The 16,386-nt window shown below is 42.5% G+C and overlaps 1 protein-coding gene across 3 annotated transcripts in view; it reads left to right on the forward strand.

Moving 5' to 3' along the window:
* The window catches only part of LOC110488277 (atrial natriuretic peptide receptor 1), a 115,024-nt gene that overhangs the window by 25,230 nt on the left and 73,408 nt on the right, over positions 1-16,386 (forward strand). For all 3 annotated transcript variants that reach the window (XM_021560440.2, XM_021560441.2, XM_036970964.1), the window contains 2 exons: positions 9,094-9,281; positions 14,523-14,636. In XM_021560440.2, the coding sequence (XP_021416115.1) occupies positions 9,094-9,281; positions 14,523-14,636 (302 nt within the window). The remainder of the gene's footprint in view (positions 1-9,093; positions 9,282-14,522; positions 14,637-16,386) is intronic.

Raw genomic sequence — 16,386 nt, forward strand, 5'->3', positions numbered from 1 at the left:
AGTTGTTTAAAGGCACAGTCAACTTAGTGTATGTAAACTTCTGACCTACTGGAATTGTGATACAGTGAATTATAAGTGAAATAATCTGTCTGTAAACAATTGTTGGAAAAATTACTTGTGTCATGCACAAAGTAGATGTCCTAACCGACTTGCCAAAACTATAGTTGGTTAAGAAGAAATTTTGTGGAGTGGTTGAAAAATGAGTTTTAATGACTCCAACCTAAGTGTATGTAAACTTTGACTTCAACTGTATTCCAGTTAGGCTCTACAGCCCTTGTAAAGCTGATTAATGTGCTTAATTTGAAGAAGTTATTTTTCCACTTTAGTTGTGATACAAAGCTTATCAAAACATATAGACCTATAGGCTATGCTACATGAGGTGTGCGACAATGATTAGAAAAAGTCACAAAAAAAGGCATTGTTGCTTGTCTTACGCATCATTCACAAGTGATAATATATCATTCACAAGTGATAGGCTAATGTTGTCCCCCATCAGACTATTCTAAATAATATGAAATATTTTTTATTTTGAATGGAACATTACCATGCACCTGTCTCAATATACATGTCATCTCTGCGCTTAAGTAGCGAATGGAGGACGTTTTTCCCGTGGTTCATTTTCATGCCAGCCAGGTAGACTATACTCCTGTTGTAAAGATAAGCAATGTGCTTAATATTAGGAAAGTTTAGAAACAAATATAGTAGGCCTAGCCTATAGAAAGCTGATGGGATCCTCCTCTTTTTAATAGAGGCCATCACTCTGTTTTCTCGCACATTGCATAGCCTATAGAAATGTTGCACAACATGAGCTCATTGGCTCTCATGAAGTGTTTGATTAGATTTTTTTTAACACATTTGCATTTATGTCAGTGATTAGAGGGACAATAGAGTGATGAGTACCAGGCAGTTAGCAAGTTTGGTAGGCTACTAATGACCATCAGCAGCATCAGACCTTGGAGAAGCCTAATTACCGTGACTAAACAGTCATGTGGAAATTTGACTGCCTTCATGACTTGTGACCGCCGGTGTGGCGGTAATACGGTCACTGCAACAGCCCTAGTCCTGGCACACCTAAAACAATTGTCAAGGGAAGCCAGTTTTGATTTGCCTTCACACCAATCACATCAAAAACAGAACGTAATTTACAGAAAAAAATTGTTGCATCTCGTTGTGTCGTTGTCCTCCAAGGGATAGCTAGCTAAAATCATCCCTTTCCTAAATTAGCCATGGATGGAGGTAGGGATTTGGACTTGCGGTTTTAATTAATTCCCCGCACTTGTCAATGATTATAACGGGGATTCTGATCCAACAATACATTGTGCCCCTGAGAGGATGGAAGTTCAATATGTAGCTAGATGTATTAGGCACATTTTAACTAGGTGGCCTGGCGCATAATTGCCCATGAAAGGTAGTTAGGCTTGCGAGCAAGCATTTTAGCCAGGTAGCCTAGGACAATTTAAAACTAAAAGCCAAACACAAACACACACACACAAATCAGTTCTATGGACAGCGAAATCATATTTAGCTTACTTTGATTGGACTAAATTGTTTTTGGTATCGTTTAGTTGTCACTGTATTAAACTAAGTATACAGTGCATTCGGAAAGTAATAAGACCCTTTGACTTTTTCCACATTTTGTTACGTTACAGCCTTTTTCAAAAAATCTATTAAATTGTTTTTTTGCTCATGAATCTACACACAATACCCCATAATGACATAGAAAACACTGGTTTTTAGATTGTTTTACAAATGTATAAAAAACTGAAATATTACATTTGCATAAGAATTCAGACCCTTTTACTCAGTACTTTGTTGAAGCACCTTTGGCAGCGATTACAGCCTCAAGTCTTCTTGGGAATGACGCTGCAAGCTTGGCACACCTGCATTTGGGGAGCTTCAGTCATTCTTCTCTGCAGATCCTCTCAAGCTCTGTCAGGTTGGATGGGGAGCGTTGCCGCACAGCTATTTTCAGGTCTCTCCAGAGATGTTCAATCGGGTTCAAGTCCGGGCTCTGGCTGGGCCGCTCAAGGTCATTTAGAGACTTGTCCCGAAGCCACTCCTGCATTGTCTTGGCTGTGTGCTTAGGGTCGTTGTCCTGTTAGAATGTGAACCTTTGCCCTAGTCAGAGGTCCTGAGCGCTCTGGAGCAGGTTTTCATCAATGATCTCTCTGTACTTTGCTCTGTTTATCTTTCCCTCGATCCTGACTAGTGTCCCAGTCCCTGCCACTCAATAACATCCCCACAGCATGATGCTGCCAACACCATGCTTCACCGTAGAGATGGTGCCAGGTTTCCTCCAGACATGACCCTTGGCATTCAGGCCGAAGAGTTCAATCTTGATTTCATCAGACCAGAGAATCTTGTTTCTCATGGTCTGACAGTCCTTTAGGTGCCTTTTGGCATGCCTCTGTCATGTGCCTTTTACTGAGGAGTGGCTTCTGTCTGGCCACTCTACCATAAAGGCCTGATTGGTGGAGTGCTGCAGAGATGGTTGTCCTTCTGAAAGGTTCTCCCATCTCCACAGAGGAACTATGGAGCTCTGTCGAAGTGACTATCAGGTTCTTTGTCACCTCTCTGACCAAGGCCCTTCTCCCCCGATTGCCCAGTTTGGCCGGGCGGCCAGCTCTAGAATTAGTTTTGGTTGTTCCAAAATTCTTCCATTTAAGAATGATGGAGGCCACTGTGTTCTTGAGAATCTTCAATGCTGCAGAAATGTTTTGGTATCCTTCCTCAGATCTGTGCCTCGACACAATCCTGGCTCAGAACTCTACGGACAATTCCTTTGACCTCATGGCTTAGTTTTTGCCCTGACATGCACTGGCAACTGTGGGACCTTATATAGACAGGTGTGTGCCTTTCCAAATCATGTCCAATCAATTGAATTTACCACAAGTGGACTCCAATCAAGTTGTAGAAACATCTAAAGGATGGTCAATGGAAACAGGATGCACTTGAGCTCAATTTCGAGTCTTATAGAAAATAATACTTATGTAAATATTTATTTTTATATAATTTATCAAAAATGTCAAAAAACCTGTTTTCGCCTTGTCATTATGTGGTATTATGTGTAGATTGATGAGGAAATCTTACCCAGGCACCGCTACTGTACAGGACTACATAACAATGACTCTATTTCTCTGTAGTGTATTAAAACAGTCATATACAGTGGGGCAAAAAAATAATTTAGTCAGCCACCAATTGTGCAAGTTCTCCCACTTAAAAAGATGAGAGAGGCCTGTAATTTTCATCATAGGTACACTTCAACTATGACAGACAAAATGAGAAAAAAAATCCAGAAAATCACATTGTAGGATTTTTAATGAATTTATTTGCAAATTATGGTGGAAAATAAGTATTTTGCCATATACCGGTATTTATGCACGGACCGGTTTGGGTTTTTACTTTACCTGCTAGAACAGTATTTTAATGTTTGGTTTGTTAATGAGAGACGCCGTGTGTAATGTCCATTTTTATGTTTACTCCACTCCTTGAATCATCTCTCTCCATGCCGCCTTCCACCCAGACCTAGCCCCGCCCCCTGTCACTCAAGGAGAGCATTTGTTGTTGCTTGACCAGAGACACATTCTTTCAGTCTGCATAGTCAATGCAGCACATGCAACAATGTTGATGACAACGATGTTGTTTCCACTTTGATCTTAATATAAGTCCACAAGCATTTTATAATTACAATATTAGTTTGTGTTTCTTACATCTGCAAACAGCTAGTTTGTATTTTCTTAGCAAGTTAAGCAAATTAGCAAATTTTATTTGTCACATACACATGGTTAGCAGATGTTATTGCGAGTGTATCGAAATGCTTGTGCTTCTAGTTCCGACAATGCAGTAATAACCAACAAGTAATCTAGCTAACAATTCCAAAACTACTACCTTATAGACACAAGTGTAAGGGGATAAATAATATGTACATAAAGATATATGAATGAGTGATGGTACAGAGCGGCATAGGCAAGATACAGTATATGGTATTGAGTGCAGTATATACATATGAGATGAGTATGTAAACAAAGTGGCATAGTTAAAGTGGCTAGTGATACATGTATTACATAACGATGCAGTAGATGATATAGAGTACAGTATATACGTATACATATGAGATGAATAATGTAGGGTATGTAAACATTATATTAGGTAGCATTGTTTAAAGTGGCTAGTGATATATTTGTCACGTGCGCTGAATACAACAGGTGTAGGTAGACGTTACGCTGAAATGCTTACTTACAGGCTCTAACCAATAGTGTAAAAAAATATATTAGGTGAACAATAGGTAAGTAAATAAATAAAACAACAGTAAAAAGACAGGCTATATACAGTAGCGAGGCTATTACAGTAGCGAGGCTACATACAGACACCGGTTAGTCAGATTGAGGTAGAATGTACATGTAGATATGGTTAAAGTGACTATGCATATATGATGAACAGAGAGTAGCGGTAGCGTAAAAGAGGGGTTGGCAGGTGGTGGGTGGCGGGACACAATGCAGATAGCCCGGTTAGCCAATATGCGGGAGCACTGGTTGGTCGGCCCAATTGAGGTAGTATGTACATGAATGTATACAGTGCCTTGCGAAAGTATTCGGCCCCCTTGAACTTTGCGACCTTTTGCCACATTTCAGGCTTCAAACATAAAGATATAAAACTGTATTTTTTTGTGAAGAATCAACAACAAGTGGGACACAATCATGAAGTGGAACGACATTTATTGGATATTTCAAACTTTTTTAACAAATCAAAAACTGAAAAATTGGGCGTGCAAAATTATTCAGCCCCCTTAAGTTAATACTTTGTAGCGCCACCTTTTGCTGCGATTACAGCTGTAAATTGCTTGGGGTATGTCTCTATCAGTTTTGCACATCGAGAGACTGACATTTTTTCCCATTCCTCCTTGCAAAACAGCTCGAGCTCAGTGAGGTTGGATGGAGAGCATTTGTGAACAGCAGTTTTCAGTTCTTTCCACAGATTCTCGATTGGATTCAGGTCTGGACTTTGACTTGGCCATTCTAACACCTGGATATGTTTATTTTTTAACCATTCCATTGTAGATTTTGCTTTATGGTTTGGATCATTGTCTTGTTGGAAGACAAATCTCCGTCCCAGTCTCAGGTCTTTTGCAGACTCCATCAGGTTTTCTTCCAGAATGGTCCTGTATTTGGCTCCATCCATCTTCCCATCAATTTTAACCATCTTCCCTGTCCCTGCTGAAGAAAAGCAGGCCCAAACCAGTTCATCCAGAGTGATCATGGGCCTCTTGGCTGCATCTCTGATCAGTCTTCTCCTTGTATGAGCTGAAAGTTTAGAGGGACGGCCAGGTCTTGGTAGATTTGCAGTGGTCTGATACTCCTTCCATTTCAATATTATCGCTTGCACAGTGCTCCTTGGGATGTTTAAAGCTTGGGAAATCTTTTTGTATCCAAATCCGGCTTTAAACTTCTTCACAACAGTATCTCGGACCTGCCTGGTGTGTTCCTTGTTCTTCATGATGCTCTCTGCGCTTTTAACGGACCTCTGAGACTATCACAGTGCAGGTGCATTTATACGGAGACTTGATTACACAGGTGGATTGTATTTATCATCATTAGTCATTTAGGTCAACATTGGATCATTCAGAGATCCTCACTGAACTTCTGGAGAGAGTTTGCTGCACTGAAAGTAAAGGGGCTGAATCATTTTGCACGCCCAATTTTTCAGTTTTTGATTTGTTAAAAAAGTTTGAAATATCCAATAAATGTCGTTCCACTTCATGATTGTGTCCCACTTGTTGTTGATTCTTCACAAAAAAATACAGTTTTATATCTTTATGTTTGAAGCCTGAAATGTGGCAAAAGGTAGCAAAGTTCAAGGGGGCCGAATACTTTCGCAAGGCACTGTATATGATAAACAGAGAGTAGCAGCAGCGTAAAAAGAGGGGTTGGGGGGTGGCACACAATGCAAATAGTCCAGGTAGCCATTTGATTACCTGTTCAGGAGTCTTATGGCTTGGGGGTAAAAACTGTTGAGATGCCTTTTTGTCTTAGACTTGGCACTCCGGTACCGCTTGCCATGCGGTAGTAGAGAGAACAGTCTATGACTGGCTGGGGTCTTTGACAATTTTTAGAGCCTTCCTCTGACACCGCCTGGTGTAGAGATCCTGGATGGCAGGCAGCTTAGCCCCAGTGATGTACTGGGCCTGGGCCGTACGCACTATCCTCTGTAGTGCCTTGCGGGCAGAGGCCGAGCCGTTGCCGTACCAGGCAGTGATGCAACCAGTCGATGTTGCAACTGTCAAACCTTTTTGAGGATCTCAGGACCCATGACACATCTTTTTAGTTTCTTGAGTGGGAATAGGCTTTGTCGTGCCCTCTTCACAACTGTCTTTGTGTGTTTGGACCATTCTAGTCTGTTGTTCATGTGGACACCAAGGAACTTGAAGCTCTCAACCTGCTCCACTACAGCCCCGTCGATGAGAATGGGGGCGTGCTCGGTCCTCCTTTTCCTGTAGTCCACAATAATCTCCTTAGTCTTGGTTATGTTGATGGATAGGTTGTTATTCTGGCACCACCCAGCCAGGTCTCTGACTTCCTCCCTATAAGCTGTCTCGTCGTTGTCGGTGGTCAGGCCTACCACTATTGTGTCGTCTGCAAACTTAATGATGGTGTTAGAGTCATGCCTGGCCATGCAGTCGTGGGTGAACAGGGAGTACAGGAGGGGACTGAGCACGCACCCCTGAGGAGCTCCAGTGTTGAGGATCAGTGTGGCTTTGAGGGTACTATGTTGTTGAATGCTGAGCAGTAGTCAATGAATAGCATTCTCACGTAGGTGTTCCTTTTGTCCAGGTGGGAAAGGGCAGTGTGGAGTGCAATAGAGAGTGCATCATCTGTGGATCTGTTTGGGCGGTATGTAAATTGGAGTGGGTCTAGGGTTTCTGGGATAATGGGGTTGTGAGCCATTACCAACCTATCAAAGCACTTCCTGGCTAGAGACGTGAGTGGTACGGGTCGATAGTCATTTAGGCAGGTTGCCTTTGTGTTCTTGGGCACAGGGACTATATTGGTCTGCTTGAAACATGTTGGTATTACAGACTTAATCAGGGACATATTGAAAATGTCAGTGAAAACACCTGCCAGTTGGTCAGCACATGTCTGGAGCACATGTCCTGGTAATCCGTCTGGCCATGCAGCCTTGTGTATGTTGACCTGTTTAAAGGTCTTACTCACATCGGCTACGGAGAGCCTGGAACAGCTGATGCTCTCACGCATGCCTCAGTGTTGCTTGCCTCGAAGCGAGCATAGATGTGATTTAGCTCATCTGTAGGCTCGCGTCACTGGGCAACTCGCGGCTGTGCTTCCCTTTGTAGTCTGTAATAGTTTGCAAGCCCTGCCTCATAAGACGAGCGTCGGAGCCGGTGTAGTATGATTCAATTTTAGCCCTGTAGTGACGCTTTGCCTGTTTGATGGTTTGTCGCAGGGCATAGCAGGATTTCTTGTAAGCTTCTGGGTTAGAGTCCCGCATCTTGAAAGCTTCAGCTCTACCCTTTAGCTCACTGCGAATGTTGCCTGTAATGGCTTCTGGTTGGGGCATGTACGTACATTCGCTGTGGAGACGACGCCCTCGATGCACTTATTGATAAAGCCAGTGACTGATGTGGTGTAGTCCTCAATGTCATCGGAAGAATCCCAGAACATGTTCCAGTCTGTGCTTGCAAAACAGTCTTGTAGTTTAGCATCGGCTTCATCTGACCACTTTTTTATAGACCGAGTCACTGGTGCTTCCTGCTTTAATTTTTGCTTGTAAGCAGGAATCAGGAGCATAGAGTTGTGTTTGGATTTACCAAATGGAGGGCGAGGGAGAGCTTTGTACGCGTCTCTGTGTGTGGAGTACAGGTGATCTAGATTTTTTTTCCCTCTGGTTGCACATATTACATGTTGATGGAAATTTGGTAGAACTGATTTAAGTTTCCCTGCATTAAAGTCTCCGGCCACTAGGAGCGCCGCCTCTGGGTGAGTGGTTTCCTGTTTGCTTATTTCCTTATACAGCTGACTGAATGCGGTCTTAGTGACAGCATCTGTCTGTGGTGGTAAATAAACAGCCACGAAAAGTATAGCTGAGAACTCTCTAGGCAAGTAGTGTGGCCTGCAATTTATCACAACATACCGTACTTCAGGTGAGCAAAATCTAGAGACTTCCTTAGATTTCTTGCACCAGCTGTTTACAAATATGCACAGACCGCCCTCCCTCGTATTACCGGAGTGTGCTGTTCTATCTTGCCGGTGCAGCGTGTATCCCGCTAGCTGAATATCCATGTCGTCATTCCGTGAAACATAGGATATTGCAGTTTTTGATGTCCTGTTGGTAGGATATTCGTAATCGTACCTCGTCTAGTTTATTGTCCAATGATTGCACGTTGGTGAGTAGTATTAGCTTTCCCACTCGCCTTTTTCGGGTCCTGACCAGGCATCCGGCTCTGGTGTGTGTACAGCAGCAGAGGCTATGTTGTTCTCCAAAGGCTGCACAAGTGTACATTAATTGTGTCTGTCATTCCGCTTTAGTAGTGTACCTAAAGTCTACTATTCATAATCAGTAGATGCTACAGTATTCTGTCTCTCTCTCTCTCTCTCTCTCTCTCTCTCTCTCTCTCTCTCTCTCTCTCTCTTGCTCTCTTGCTCTCTCGCGCTCTCTCTCCTCTCTCTCTCTCCTCTCTCTCTCGCTCTCTCTCTCTCCTCTCTCCTCTCTCTCTCTCTTTAGTAATGCACATAGCACAGTCGTTGCTAAATTCTTTCATCTTTGTCCCTTCAGTGATGCACCTGTATTTCCCATTAACAGTAGTAACCAATTCCCCTTATTGTTTTCTGTCCACCCTCTGTAGTTGCTCACAAACAGTACCACAGGGGTCGAAACTTTTTCCTGGAGTGCTGCAAGTACTGCAGGATTTTATTCCAACATAGTTCAGTTCAGTTCAGTTCAGTTCAGTGATTGCCTAAATTTAACACACACAGAACATTGGTAAATTCCACTGTGAATCACAAACCGTAGCACATGGGTAAATTCCACTGATATATATGTCTTTGATACATTCTCTCTTCTATGTCTCTTCTTCTTCAGTGGTGTACATGTGCTGCTCATGGGACACTTTCCGGATGCTGATGGTACAGTTTTGGAGGGAGGGCTTGCCCCCGGAGGACTATGCTTTCTTCTTCATCGACCTGTTCGGCCACAGCCTGAGGAAGCGGCCCGCTAGGCCCTGGTACAGAGGAGACGCAGACGACCATGCCGCTAAGAAGGCCTTCAGGGTGAGAGGGGGATGACAGAGGGATGGATGAGGGAGGTCTGTAGGAACGAAGGGAGGGGTAGATTGAGTAGGGGGTATAGGAGATGGATTTAATGGGATTTAGTGGGGACTGCATCTTTGGGTCTGAGAAAAGTGCTTTAATCGGGTGTATTACTGTCATTACACTGCAGTTATGAGTGAGATTTGACTGGTATGAAGGAGGGATGAGAGAATTGTTTCATTTGATTTAACTCTACTTTTACCAGATAGCATAATAAAGAGGAATGTAGGGGGTATATCATGAGTAGGGGATAGAGGAGAGGAATTTAGTTGGATGCTGTACTGTCGTTATAAGTGATATTACAAAGGCAGGGAGGGTAAATGAGTGATGACTCAGCAGCAGATAAGAGAAAAAAGGCATCAGTCATGCAGCTGTATTGGTAGGTAATGAGAGGTACATGATACATTTTGAGAATATTGTGAAATAGGACGTTTTATCGCAAGTTCAAGGAAATAGCACAGTGAAAAATTGGAGAGTGGTTGGCTAAACATGCATCTTTTTTTCTGCGATATATGTACCTTTTTCAAGAGAGAAATGGATGAGAGACGAAGGAATGAGGAAAAGGAATGACTATGGCAAAAATGGAACAAAGGACTATGGCAAAAATGGAACCAAACATATCCAGTTGTAGCATATCTCCCATTACACTGTCAGATAGAGTAACACTGAGTGAGGAATATAGGGTGTTAAGCATTCAGATGACTCGACTTGATGACAGTACCCAGACAGCAAAACTGTTACGGCCCAAATCCAGTCCACATCTACAATGTTACAGCCAGTTATAACTTGGTATTACGGTCAATTAACCCAAGCTACTCCATTTTCCCGGCATACTAAACCATTTGACAAAACAAACTTGCACAGTGAATTGAAGTTATGTTTGTCTCTCTGGCGGACAGTTTTAAATAGATGCAAGCTGCACCACACTACTGGGGGAAAAAACGTGCATCTCAAGGGGGAAGGCCAGCTTTGTACAGCGCTGTCAGCATGTTTTCTCACCCTAAATAACCATGTACTGCAGTCTGTACTGTAAATCAAATATTTTTCACTCCTTCACAAATAAAGTCTAGAGCTTCGTTCGCATACTTACTGTGTAGTACATGCTTACAAAAAAGGTGCTATCTGGAACCTAAAAGTGTTCTTCAGCTGTCCCCATAGGATAACCCTTTGAAGAACCCTTTTTGGTTCTAGGTAGAAACCTTTTGGCTTTAGCTGGAACCAAAAAGGGTTCTCCTATGGGGACAGCCGAATAACCTTTTGGAACCCTTTTTCTAAGAGTGTACAGCATAAAGTTTGGTAGGATTGTTAGATTTTTGCAGAATGCATGCTCTGAACATTATCGCCACATTCCTAAATTACAGCCATGTTTTTACTCACAAGCTCGTGGGAGATCGGGCCCATCGTCTTAAAAGTGTTATATGTAGCACAGAGCCCATTTGTCATACATTCCTAATTATTATATCGATAGAATATGTCTCACGTCCTGAGCATTATAGATTGCCTAAATGTATACAGTCATGTTAAATGACTAATTACTTGGTCTATGGACAGTATGTACAGTTCAGCGGGTAATCTTTAGAAAGTGCATCGGCGATGTTATACCCACAGCAATGATTAAAACATTCCCATACCAGAAACCGTGGATTGATGGCAATCAAGGCAATCAAACAAGCTAAGCGTCAGTATAGAGACAAAGTTGAGTCGCAATTCAACGGCTCCGACACAAGAGGTATGTGGCAGGGTCTACAGTCAATCACGTATTACAAAAAGAAAACCAGCCCCGTCGCGGACCAGGATGTCTTGCTCCCAGACAGACTAAATAACTTCTTTGCTCGCTTTGAGGACAATACAGTGCCACTGACACGGCCCGCTACCAAAACCTGCGGACTCTCCTTCACTGCAGCCGACGTGAGAAAAACATTTAAACGTGTTAACCCTCGCTAGGCTGCAGGCCCAGACGGCATCCCCAGCCGCGTCCTCAGCGCATGCGCAGACCAGCTGGCTTGGTGTGTTTACGGACATATTCAATCAATCCTTTTTCCAGTCTGCTGTTCCCACATGCTTCAAGAGGGCCACCATTGTTCCTGTTCCCAAGAAAGCTAAGGTAACTGAGCTAAACGACTACCGCCCCGTAGCACTCACTTCCGTCATCATGAAGTGCTTTGTGAGACTAGTCAAGGACCATATCACGTCCACCCTAGACTCACTCCAATTTGCTTACCGCCCCAATAGGTCCACAGACGACGCAATCGCAACCACACTGCACATTGCCATAACCCATCTGGACAAGAGGAATACCTATGTGAGAATGCTGTTCATCAACTACAGCTCAGCAAATAACACCATAGTACCCTCCAAACTCTGGGTCTCGACCCTGCCCTGTGCAACTGGGTACTGGACTCCCTGACGGGTCGCCCCCAGGTGGTGAGGGTAGGTGACAACATCTCCACCCCGCTGATCCTCAACACTGGGGCCCCACAAGGGTGCGTTCTGAGCCCTCTCCTGTACTCCCTGTTCACCCACGACTGCGTGGCCATGCACGCCTCCAACTCAATCATCAAGTTTGCGGACGACACTACAGTGGTAGGCTTGATTACCAACAACGACGAGACGGCCTACAGGGAGGAAGTGAGGGCCCTCAGTGTGGTGTCAGGAAAATAACCTCACACTCAACGTCAACAAAACTAAGGAGATGATTGTGGACTTCAGGAAACAGCAGAGGGAGCACCCCCCTATCCACATCGACGGGACAGTAGTGGAGAGGGTAGTAAGTTTTAAGTTCCAAAGGCGTACACATCACGGACAAACTGAATTGGTCCACCCACACAGACAGTGTTGTGAAGAAGGCGCAGCAGCGCCTCTTCAACCTCAGGAGGCTGAAGAAATTTGTCTTGTCACCAAAATGACTCACAAACTTCTACAGATGCACAATCGAGAGCATCCTGTCGGGCAGTATCACCACCTGGTACGGCAACTGCTCCGCCCACAACCGTAAGGCTCTCCAGAGGGTAGTTAGGTCTGCACAACACATCACCGAGGGCAAACTACATGCCCTCCAGGACACCTACACCACCCGATGTCACAGGAAGGCCATGAAGATCATGAAGGACAACAACCACCCGAGCCACTGCCTGTTCACCCCGCTATCATCAGAAGGCGAGGTCAGTACAGGTGCATCAAAGCAGGGACCGAGAGACTGAAAAACAGCTTCTATCTCAAGGCCAGCAGACTGTTAAACAGCCATCACTAACATTGAGTGGCTGCTGCCAACATACTGACTCAACTCCAACCACTTTAATAATGGAAATTGATGTAAAAAATGTATCACTAGCCACTTTAAACAATGCCACTTAATATAATGTTTACATACCCTACATTACTCATCTCATATGTATATGTATATACTGTACTCTCTATCTATTGCATCTTGCCATCTTTATGTAATACATGTATCACTAGCCACTTTAAACTATGCCACTTTTATGTTTACATACCCTTCATCACTCATCTCATATGTATATACTGTACTCGATACCATCTACTGCATCTTGCCTATGTTGTTCTGTACCATCATTCATTCATATATCTTTATGTACATATTCTTTATCCCTTTACACTTGTGTGTATAAGGTAGTAGTTGTGGAATTGTTAGGCTAGATTACTCGTTGGTTATTACTGCATTGTCGGAACTAGAAGCACAAGCATTTCGCTATACTCGCATTAACATCTGCTAACCATGTGTATGTCACAAATACAATTTGATTTGATTTCCATCTACACTACAATAAGAAGAGTGAACAAGAAAAATGAATAAGAATTGATTGGAAAATGTAAATAAGGCAGCATATCACAAAGATGTAGCTTTGCTTTGAACATATAAAAATACAGGAAAAAAAGAGGAAAGGATGATGAGTCGGAGGTAGGGAAGGGAAACAGAGGGTTTGGTCCAATATCCACACTAGCATACCACTTAACTTCCTAGACTAGAGTCTAAGCCTCTAGATGGCGACATGTACTAACTTATGGAATTGTTTTACGATGGTAATTTACCTACCCAGACTCCTTGCTCTGGCTAAACGCTACGCCACACCCACGGACGTTAGTTTCTTTTCCTCGATGACTTCCTAACGATTTCTAGATTGAAAACACATTCTAGTCACTATATTGATTTGGGGACAGGTCGAAACACACATGAAACATTTATGGACATTTAGCTAGCTTGCTGTTGCTAGCTAATTTGTCCTGGAAAATAAACATTTGGTTGTTATTTTACCTGAAATGCATATAGTCCTTCTTTGTCGAATTTTGACCCATGTCGAGTCATACAAACAATGTTCTAGTTGTTTTTTCTCCTTGTTCATTCTTTTTTTTTGTTCATTCAAAATTTTCTTTGGATTTTTACAATTTTAAAATATATCTGTCAGCAGCAATGAAAGAAGTTCATAGGATGTCAGAAAGGACACTATCAGTTGGATAACAAAGCAGGCCCTCTATCGTGTAGGAACTACCTTCCTTTATGTGCCATTGTGAGACAAATACAACATTTGGAGTGAATCTGACTATGGTTCATGAAGAGAGAATTATTTTGAGAATTAGCATTACATATGCAAAGAATGAGTTGCTAATAGTTTCCTTGTTTTTCAAGATGGCAATACCAAATTCAGTGTGGTTTTTGAAGTATTTGTAGCATATCTTAGCATATGTACTAATATGCATCTACTAGAATAGTGTGGCCATCAACGTTATTTTCACAATCTCCTTAGGGACAATTGTGATGAGTTCAAAGACTACATTTGGAGTGAATCTGACTTCTAGTCTAAGAGAAGATTTTTACATAATCAAAAGTGAATTGTTTCCTTATTTTTAAAGATATCAGTGCCGAACATGGTTCATCATGGTAATGTCTTTGACGGTCCTAAAAAGTTGATTTACAAAGGAGTGGATTTACAAAGGATTTTAATGGACATGTAAAATCCGATTTCCTGATTGTATCAATAACTCAGCTATCTCTTAACCAATCCCATAGCTCAAACTAAGTTAAGAGATTTAGCATGGTCATACATACTGAATTTGGTGTTATTTCAAAGATTTTGTGTTTTTCAAAGATTTTCAAAAAGTTCCAAGATGGAGGAAAGTCTGTCCTGATGGACCTTATTTGTTATTGCGTTTTTCTGACTGGTTGTCATTCATTTTTCTTGACAGAGTGTGAAGATTCTGACCTACAAAGAGCCACAGAACCCAGAGTACCTGGAGTTTGTGTCCAACCTGAAGACGGACGCATTGAACATGTTCAACTTCACCGTAGAAGACTCGCTGGTAAGTGGGGATGGCTGATTGGTTGCTTGACTGGTTTGTTGGTTGATTGACAGGCATTGAGAGGTCAGAATAGAAAGCAGGTAGAAATAAGTCAGTAAGAGTGGTAGAGACAAAAAATCGAGGACGTCTCTCTTACTCACAGGATGAACACTCAAGGAAATCCAACTTTGAAAAGTTTGACACATACAACAACACAGAGTTACACATGGAATAAACAAAACACACAATGAATAATACGGTAGAAAAATCTATATACAGCATGTGCAAGAGAGGTAAGGCAATAAATAGGCCGTTGCGGCGAAGTAATTGCATTATAGCAATTAAACTCTGGAATGGTAGAATGTGCAGAAGATGAATGTGCAAGTAGAGATACTGGGGTGAATAGGAGCACGATAAATAAAAAAAAATACAGTATGTGGATGAGGTAGATTGGATGGGCTATTTACAGTTGAGCTATGTACAGGTGCAGTGATCTGTGAGCTGCTCTGATAACTGGTGCTTAAAGCTAGTGAGGGAGATATGAGTCTCCAGCTTCAGAGATTTTTTTGCAGTTCGTTCCAGTCATTTGCAGCAGAGAACTGGAAGGAGAGGCGGCCAAAGGAGGAATTGGCTTTGGGGGTGACCAGTGAGAAATACCTGCTGGAGCGCGTGCTACGTGTGGGTGCTACTATGTTGACCAGTGAACTGAGATAAGGCGGGGCTTTACCTAGCAGAGACTTGTAGATGACCTGGAGCCAGTGGGTTTGGCAACGAGTATGAAGCGAGGGCCAGTCAACGAGAGCATACAGGTCGCAGTGGTGGGTAGTATATGGGGCTTTGGTGACAAAATGGATGGCACTGTGGTAGACTGCATCCAATTTGTTGAGTAGAGTGTTGGAGGCTATTTTGTAAATGACATCGGCGAAGTCGAGGATTGGTAGGATGGTCAGTTTTATGAGGGTATGTTTGGCAGCATGAGTGAAGGATGCTTTGTTGCGGAATAGTAAACTGCCTATTTCTCAGGACCAGATGCTAGAATATGCATATAATTGACAGCTTAGGATAGAAAACACTCTAAAGTTTCCAAAACTGTAAAAATATTGTCTGTGAGTATAACAGAACTGATATTGCAGGTGAAATCCTGAGAAAAATCCAATCAGGAAGTGGCTCTTATTTTGAAACCTCTGTCTTTCTATGCATCCCTATTGCCCATTGAAAGGGATATCAACCAGATTCCTTTTTTCTGTGGCTTCGCTATGGTGTCTACAGCCTTTAGACGTAGTTTCAGGCCTTTATTTTGAAGAATGAGCGTAAACGACTACATTGCGTCAGTGGCCAACTGAGGGCTCTCAGAATGATTATTGCGTAAAAGACAGAGGTAGTCATTTTTCCTCTCACTCCTACTGAAAAGCCAATTGTCCCGGTTGATATATTATCGAATAGATATTTGAAAAACACCTTGAGGATTGATTATAAAAACGTTTGCCATGTTTCTGTTGATATTATGGACATAATTTGGATTTTTTTTTGGCGTTGTTGTGACTGCTATTTCCAGTGGATTTCTCAACACAACGTGACCAACAAAAGGAGGTATTTTGGGTATAAAAATAATCTTTATGGAACAAAAGGAACATTTGCTGTCTAACTGGGAGTCCCGTCAGTGAAAACATCCGAAGATCATCAAAGGTAAACGGTTAATTGGATTGCTTTTCTGATTTTCGTGACCAAGCTTCATGCTGCTAGCTGGACATAATGCTATGCTAGGCTATCG

The sequence above is a fragment of the Oncorhynchus mykiss genome, chromosome 32 (assembly GCF_013265735.2).
Source record: "Oncorhynchus mykiss isolate Arlee chromosome 32, USDA_OmykA_1.1, whole genome shotgun sequence".
Classification (NCBI taxonomy): Eukaryota; Metazoa; Chordata; class Actinopteri; order Salmoniformes; family Salmonidae; genus Oncorhynchus; species Oncorhynchus mykiss.